Source organism: Halyomorpha halys, unplaced genomic scaffold (assembly GCF_000696795.3).
Source record: "Halyomorpha halys isolate HHAL.00 unplaced genomic scaffold, Hhal_1.1 Scaffold153.1, whole genome shotgun sequence".
In the NCBI taxonomy this organism is placed as follows: Eukaryota; Metazoa; Arthropoda; class Insecta; order Hemiptera; family Pentatomidae; genus Halyomorpha; species Halyomorpha halys.
The window spans coordinates 881,815-890,986 of record NW_027115801.1 but is presented as its reverse complement, the minus strand read 5'-3'; the positions used below and the strand labels follow the sequence as shown (position 1 = coordinate 890,986).

At 34.4% G+C, this 9,172-nt stretch overlaps 1 protein-coding gene across 1 annotated transcript in view; it reads left to right on the top strand.

Annotated features, from left to right (window-relative positions):
• The window catches only part of LOC106678670 (uncharacterized), a 29,372-nt gene that overhangs the window by 13,818 nt on the left and 6,382 nt on the right, over positions 1 to 9,172 (top strand). Inside the window, exon 2 of the mRNA XM_014417358.2 lies at positions 533 to 705. Within this exon, the coding sequence (XP_014272844.1) occupies positions 533 to 705 (173 nt within the window). The remainder of the gene's footprint in view (positions 1 to 532; positions 706 to 9,172) is intronic.

The window sequence follows — 9,172 nt, the reverse complement described above, 5'->3', positions numbered from 1 at the left end:
ATTAGCTAGGTCTCAGTGTTAGCTAGGCTTTTCTGTTCTACCCTTGATTTTTTTCCTATCCCTGGTACTGGTACTGGTATTTGTTGGGGAAACAAGTCCGGCAAGTGGACCTAGTGGTCCTTTTTGCCAACCCCTGGCGGCTACTTAAGTTGCCACCGCGTACTAACCAAGGTGGGAGTGTTTAGATTCAATCCTCGGGACCGCCGAAAAATCATTGTTAACCTGCCCCAGGTGGGAATCGAACCCACAACGTTTCTAACCGAGCACACTGGAACCTGCAACCCAACCCTCATGGTCGTCACCTCCCTGATTATATGATAAAAAAATGCATAAATATAAGCAATTAATTAAAGGAGAAAATATATCTTCGTGTACTCACGGCTTTTTTGATGAAAGCTAATTTTTTAAGTTTTCAGTTATATCTGAAATAATGTTTATAAGATCCTGAAAGATTGAGACTCGAGGTTTTACTTTTGTAATCCATACCTATTTTTTACAAATATATTTATTCATAAAACTCTCATGATTTCAGAGAGGATGGAATTCCTGACCAGGGAGAAGCGAGCTCTGGAGGGTAAGATCCAGTCACTGGTGGACGAATGCTGCCCCTCCCAGAAGGACCTCAGTGGTTCAACAGCCCGAAGGAAGGCCGCCTTGGACCAGCTCAGGTGTTGGGCTTGGAAGAGCAACCGGACCTGTGAGAAGGTGAGTGCTTGCACATGTATCTCTAATTATCCTTATGGTTCTGATTATTCTTCTTTTACCAGCTAACTCAAATCCTTGGCTGTTGAGACATTCAGTGAAAGACTAGTAGAGATGTGCTTCGGAATCTTAGTAGAAGAGCCCAGGAGGAGAAAAGAGGCAATTATCTCACCCCATTTTTTTATTACTTTAATGAAAACTATGTATAATTACTAGTCAAAATTAGAGAGTCTGCCAAGTATAGGTAGGGGGAATAAAAAATGGCAGCTATTCCAAAACCTTAAAAAAACATTAATTTTTCATTCGAAGCTCTATATCTTTAAAATTAGGAACAACACAAGAAAACCTAAGAGAACGTCATTTAAAGAATAGTAAATTTTCTAAAATATGAGCCCTAAGAGAGTTATTTACGTTAAATATTTTTCGAGATATAGCTTTTCAAAAAGCAACGTTCAGAAAAATATTGTATTGGAAGTACTGAAAGATCAGTAGTTAGTGAATTGATTTTGAAAAATTTATATCTCAAAATCCATTTCACGTACAAATGTCTATAAGCACTCAAATTAAAGCTAGTTTAATGAGCTATAAAGTAGTTTATGATGTTTATCTTCGTAGGAGTAATAGTTTACATGAAATTTGCTAAAATAAATTGATTTATAGTTGTTGAGACAAATTTTCATTTGCCAAATTTATATTCATATGTGAATATCATAAAAATGCTACCACTACGAAGATAAGTGTCATAAACTACTTTCTAGAAAGTTAAATTTCCTTTATTTTGAGTGTTGGCAGACATATGTGCGTCCTATGGATCCAGAGATATATTTTTTCTACGAACAACTAGAAATTAACATTTTGTGAGTTTATTTTGTCAAATATCATAAAAACTATAACTCCTACAAAGATAAACATAATTAACTATTTTAGGTAAAGGTATTAATTCATAATAAGGTAAAGGTCATAAACTTCTTTATAGTCCATTAAACTAGCGTTAATTTGTGTGCTAATAGACATCTGTACACCACATAGTTCCTGAGATATAGATTTCTCAAAATGAATTAACTGACTACTAATTATTCAGTAGATTTTTAAGAAATGTTGCTTTTTAAAAAACTATATCTCGAAAACTATTGGACGTAAATAGCTCTTTTAGGGCTAATATTTCAGAAAATTTACTCTTCTTTAAATAATGTTCTCTTAGATTTTCTAGTGTTATTGGTAGTTTTTAAGATATAGAGCTCCGAATGAAAAATTAATGTTTTTTTTAAGGTTTTGGAATAGCTACTATTTTGTATTCCCCCTACCTATACTTGGCAGACTCATCAATTTCGACTAGTAATTATAAATAGTTTTCATTAAAGTGAAAAATTGGGGTGAGATAATTGCGTTTTTTTCTTCCCGGCTCTTGTACTATCTAGTTGGCTTCCATTTTCGTAGCCTTGAACTAGGCAGAGGTTGAGGTGCCTTGCATATATGTAGTGGTAACCAAAGGGGTGACATTCTGGAGTCGATATTGATAATGGCTTGAAGTCCCTGAGAAAATGATGTCCTAATCTGGATTAGGACATCATTTTCTGGATTAAGCCTGGATTTAACCTCTTCCTGTCACCCACTGCTGCGACTTTTTGTGGGTTGCAGGGAAAATGGTGTCGGCTGAGAGTCAAGGTGCAATACGGCCTTGAATGGTAGTTTTATCTCCTCAAGTTCTTCAGCAGGCGCTTGTGTATGATTGGGCAGCCATCTCTCGATCATATCTGATGGAGTGTGCACCAATCATTAAACATGAAAAATTAAATCTGTGCCGCTACAACCTATGTCAGGGGTTCAATGCTTTGTAAAGAAGAACCGTTACTAGACCAACGGTTGTACAAGGAGGTGATATGGTCAGAATCACGCTCGACCGCCAGATTTTTACCCAATTTAAGAGGCTGGGTGGTTCCAAGTACCCACAGGAATTGACTCACGGCTACAGTGTAATAGAAAACAATTTTCTGTCCAGCTGGATTCGGACTCCGATCCTTAGAGTCAGTAGCTACGCGCTTTACCCCGTGGCTACAGCGATCTCTCATTAAACATATGTAAGGTTAAAAAAAACAACAATCATTGCTCTCAAAATCCATACGGATTTTGAAGAGTTTTTTAATCTCAATTTTCACTATCCCATTGCGTTAGATTCTTTATTCCAGTGCCTTGGAAATCATCCTATCAATTTAACGCATAGTTGCCATTTCCTTTATTGTCCACACTCTTCTAAGACTCTAGAAGTTTCTTTATTTGATTAATGATTTAGCGACCTCTTTTGTTCAACATTAGAAGGAAGATGTTTCCAGAAGTCATTTAGTGCCTAATCTTGGGATGAACTATTAATGGTCACGTACAAAGGCGTTTTTTTTTTTTACTTTTTAGCACACTGAGTTATCTCAGTCAAACCTATAAAGGATACTATGAAGGTAAATAAATTCAGTGTGAAACAGACTGTTAGTGTGTAAACAATGATTAGAGATACTGAATTTTTTTGAACACAGTAAAATTATATCAAGATTCAACGATCATGTAACTCGGAGAGAAACCGAAAGATATAATCCTCAATGCATATTTTAAAATATATGATAAGTAATAAATGAGTAGCGTAGGGAAAAAATAGCGTTCCACAATGATCAAAACTCAGGTACAAAAAATAATTGATTTTCAATTTTTTTTCTTATAAAAATTAAATAAAAAAAAACTATGATATTTTAGGCAAGCATAATTTCCTGATTTTTTTTTTATCTCTTAGCCCCATAGGTATATAGTGTTTGATATTAGGGGGAGGGTGATAGTAGGAATTGATAAAATCAATCTATTTTACTACATTTGATGCATTTTAAGATTGGATTGAGGAAAGGAAATGGTTTTGTGTCACCAGTTGTTTTCTTGTCAGTAGTAAGTAGTCTTCATTTGAGTCTGAGAATGTTTGTGTGTTTGCCATCTTTGTGAGTGTCCTGTTAATGTTTGTGGTGTTGGTGGATATAAAATATGTTGATGATTCTCAGAAAGATGATAGCTATGGGCAGCCAAAGTGCCGAATGAATGTAGTCAGTTTTCGTTCTCTGTATAGAAGGATTCTTCATAATAATACTTTGAAACATTCTCGTTATTTTAGGTGGTATGTTAGTCAACCTCAAAAAACTACACTTTTGTGCAATATAAAATTAGTGTTATAGGAATTTCTGTGGAGATTTAGCGGAATTTGTAGTTAAGAAACAAAAGATTCAATAGCACGAAAATCCGGCCCCTTGTATTATAATATCAATGTAATAAATCGGTGAATTTATATTGCACCAATTACATCCAATATATAAATTTTTCTGTTTTTGTTTCTCGAAATTGACTGCTGTATTTGAGCTAAAAATATAATAGACAAATATAAGAAACTACAATGACACGAAATATTTGTGAGGGAACTTCCAATTGGTAGCGCTCCAATTGCATAGATACTTTATCGAGGACATCTTCCCTTTTTTCAGCCTGGAGGATTATCAGAAATAGATGTGGAAGCAAGGATAGAAACTAGTGAATATGGGTGGTTAGGGAGTTTATTATTGAAGCATTGATATCAGGTTCGTACTCGTTCGGCTACATATGGAACATTAACGTCTTTTTAGATGATTTTATTAATGTCAAAATAAGGAGTATTGAGGATTTTCCGAAGGATTTTGAATTGTAAGGATTGGATACTGAACAAATTCGGCCCAAAGATCAAATCCATGAGTCCGAATATCCTTTATTGTTAAAGTAATAAAATAAACTTTATTATTAATTCTGGATTTGAATGAACCTTTAGACCTATTTTGAAATATTCCTTGGCTTAGTAAAATATATATTTTAATCATGAGAGATAGTTGACCTTGGATGACTTATACGAGGAGAAGATGGTTGGGGGAGCGGTCAAAATAAAACACAAATAAGTTGATGTAACTTATTTTATCGTGCCGACGTTTCGGCCAGAATTTCCAGCCTTCATCAGGGCTAAGAACAGAAAATGATAACAACCGATGAATATAGAAAATATAAACAGAATGACTTAAAGTAAATAGTAGTACAGAATGGGATTAATAAATAAGTAGGTAAAATAACATAATTAAGATAATAAAATAAAAATGAAGTTATATAATGGAAATAAATACGAATATATTAGTTTATTAATAATTTAAAAATTAAAATTATTTCATTAAATATAAATATTTTAATATCTTTTTTCTAACCATCAACTCGAGAAGATATTTCGTTCTGATTCTAAACCTAATGATCATGTGCATTTTTCGGTGGAATATTGTAGGTTTTAGTCGTAAAGGGTACGAAAAATCTATTAAATCTCCGTGTATCCCAAACTCTTCAACCCTATATTACAGCCCTCGAAGAATGGTGTCGTAATTGGAGGATTAAAATAAATCTCAACAAATCCCATCAAATTACCTTTACCCTACGTCGTAAACCTACTGACTGCTCTACAGTATACTTCAATAATGTTGCCCTTACTCCTGTTGAACAGATCCGCAACCATGGACTACATCTGGACAATCGACTAATCTGGAATCCTCAAACAAGACTGAAAAGACAGGAAACTGCACGTAAATTTCGACTATTACAGCACTTACTAGACAAACGGTCCAAACTTCCAATTCATTACAAAAGACTGATTTACATGACAATTATAAGGCCAATCTGGACATACGGCGTTGAGCTTTGGGGTTTCACTAAACCTTCGTATCCAATCCTTACAATCCAAAATCCTTCGTAAAATCCTATCCCTACTTTGTCACAAATAAAATCATCCACAAAGACCTAAATGTTCCATTTGTAACCGATCTAGCCCGAACCAGATATCAATCCTTCCATTACAAACTCCTTAACCAGTCTAACCCATTAGTTTCTATTCTTGCTTCCTCTTTTATTCCGGACAATCCTCCGAGGCGTCTGAAAAGAAGATGGCCGCGAGACCTTATATTGTAAAAATGTTTTTAGAGTACTACCATTGGGTAGTTTCTCTACATGCTTGTGTCATACCATTAGGATTTCCTCAAATTTACTTTATGTATTTATTAACAGTTTTAAATATCAATAAATAAAAAAAATCTCCTATATTGGGTAAAAATTTAATTATTTGACTTTGATACCAAAGGAAATTCGTATTTGGAAAGTAAGGTAACAGTAAATGGATTAAGCAGATTTTAAAATGCTGTTATTTCAATAGTTTAAGTATGTTTAACTTTTAAATGTATAAAAAATAAATCCTAAGTTATTTATTGAAACAAAAGGATTATGGAAGGCTAGCTACAAAGAAGCCACAGCATATCACAGTGAACGGACACTACAGAAGGCTATCAAATTTCAACAGTTTATTAGGGCACGTAGGATCCACTAGGCCGGTGGGCTCCCGTAATAAGGTGTAGTGTTACCTCTGTCTCTATCTGGACATGTTGGGTCCTTTCATAGGAAATTTCAGTTTTCACAGTATTATTTAGTAGAACAATTTTATTTAATCGAAACATTTGTATTCAAAATATTTTCCCTCATTTTCTATAATATGATTTTCCCCAACTTTTTATCATCTTTTCAATCTGAATTTCAATCCAGAACTGAAAAATTTAGGGTTTTGTAGAGAAATTACTACATAAAATGTGTTCTTGACCTGAGAATTATTTTCCTTTAAAGTAAATCATAAACTAGCCTACTCATCACTCTTTTCTCAGTCCGCCGGTGTTCTCCAAGGTAATATCTTAGGTCCCATTCTTTATACGGTTTATACAGCTAACATCCCAACCCACCCTACAGTCCTAACAACATACGGTAATGACACATGAATACTGTCTGTAAACAACGACCTTACTGATGCATCACAAACACTACAGACACACATAACATTTATTGAAGAATGGTGTCAAAACTGTAGAATCAAAAGAAATCCTGACAAATCCCATCAGATCACTTTTACTTTCCGTCGTAAAGCTCTGCCCTCCTGTCCTACAGTAAAAACCCTCCTTTCTAAACACTCCACTTACGCCTGTTGAACAGATTCGATACTTAGGACTCTATCTTGACAAGAGACTTACTTGGAATCCACACACAAGACTGAAACGACAATAAACTGCTCGTAGATTCCAATTGCTACAACACTTACTTGGCAAACGCTCTAAACTTCCCATTCACTACAAGAAATTAGTATACACTACAATAATCAGACCACTTTGGACATATGGAATTGAGCTCTGGGGCTCCACCAAACCATCAAATTCTTCCCGCATCCAATCCTTACAATCCAAAATCCTACGTAAAATCCTTGATGCTCCTTATTACGTTACAAATAAACTCATCCACAAAGACCTTAACATCCTATTCGTTGCAAATTTGGCCCAAAACAGATATGCGTCTTTTCATTCCAAACTCTTAACCCATTAATTATTAATCTTTCATCCTTAACAATCACTGATAACCCTCCGAGGTGTCTGAAAAGAAGATGGCCACGGGACGTTCTAATTTAAATTAATTCTTGAAGTACCACCAATGGGTGATTCCTTCCCAAGATTTTCAAGCGTAAATGAAACATATTTACACATTGTATTGATTACTTGTACTGTTGTAAATCACATTAAATAAATAAATAATAATAATAATAATAATAAAATATTTTAAGAACTTTTACCTTTGAGGATGTTTTCCAAATTTCTGAACAGATGGAGATCTGTTGGAGATAATTTTGGAGAATGAGGTGGGTGTTGAAGGTGGAACACAGAAACTTTAGTTCTTCATTGTCGTAAACCGTGTAAGTTTTTGAAGTCGACATCACCGTAATACGATGTGGATGTGGGTGGATCACCTCTTGGTTAAAAAGAGAAATGAATTATTCCTGCCATTGATCAACACGTGAAAACATATAATTTATATATGGATAATAACCGTCCGTTTCACATGGTTGGAAAAATTTGGAGGTCTTCCATCTCTTTTCTTTTCCCCATAATTGTCTGGGATGCAATTTAAAAAGTTTTCGAAAACTTCAGTCCAAACTAGGCTGAGAATAGGTCACACGAGGCTCACCCACTCCTATCATATTTCAAAAGAAAAGCCTCCGAACTGCCAATATTGCAACAACAATCTAACAATAAGTCATGTTTTCCAACGATGCCCATATTTTACACCACACCTCAATAGCTTGGGACTAAGCAAAGATATCTCAAAAACCCTTGGAGACGATGATAAACCAATAAAATTAGTGTTTCAGTTTTAAAAATCACAAAATTTACTGGCAAAAATGTAACATTGAACGGAAGAAAAAAAAACAATAATAATAAAATAAATAAATTAAAAAATAAATAAAATTTAATGAATATTAGCAAAATTAAATAAAATATAAATGGCGTTGATGACCAATGAAGTTTGGCGCCACTAAACAAACAAACAAACAAACTTCAGTCCAAACCAACCATATTTTGCTAGGAAGGGATTGATAAACTTCGAGAAAGATGTGTGAATGTTATAGATAATAGTGATGAATACAAAATTAATTTATATAATTTTGTTATTAATTGAGAGAAAAATAAATGTTTGATAAAAAAATACTTATGACTCGACGTATTATTTCCGATTTCCCAGCCTCTCTTAGGCGGATGTGCCAAAACCATTTTCTACATTAGCTAATTCTTTCTTGGTTCATAATTATCCACTTTATTTATTTGATCATTATCAATCGTCATCTCTGTTTCGTATTAAAGGCTTACCAGAAACCTTATTCTAAGAGCTTATTCTATCCATAGATTGTCCCATTGGAAATACCAGTCTTACAAAATAGATGTAACTATGAAGTGCCAGAACCACGACTCAAATAAAATTAAATTCTTAAAGAAGATACAAAAATGAAAATGTTGGTTTTGCAATAATAATACATGGGACACCCAAAAGATATAAATTGCCCACATACTCAACAATATTCACAGCTGAACTTCAGGCGACTTCAACAGCACTTCATTTATCCATAGAAAGTGAAGACTCAAACATACTCGTTTGTACAGATTCAATGTCTGCACTCCAAAGTCTATCAAACTTCAGTCAAAGCGGACCTACGATAGTCAAAATTCACAACTACATAGATATGCTAAAACATCTTTAAAAAAGTGTTTCCTTTCTCTGGACTCCAGGGCACTCAGGAATACCTGGGAATGAGGCAGCGGCTAAAGATGCTGCTACAATGAATGTTCCACCACTCCAAATTTACGAGCCGAAAGACATAAAGGCATTTTTAAGGAATAGAATTCGAAAAAGTTGGGATTCAATGTGGGCTGACGTACCACTCACCAATAAACTAATAAATGTTAAAAAAGAAACAAAAAAGTGGACAAGTGCAATAAGGGAAAACAGAAGAGAAGAAGTGGTTGTTGCAAGAGTAAGAATAGGACATTCCAAATTAACACACCTCCACTTAATCACAAAAGAGGAC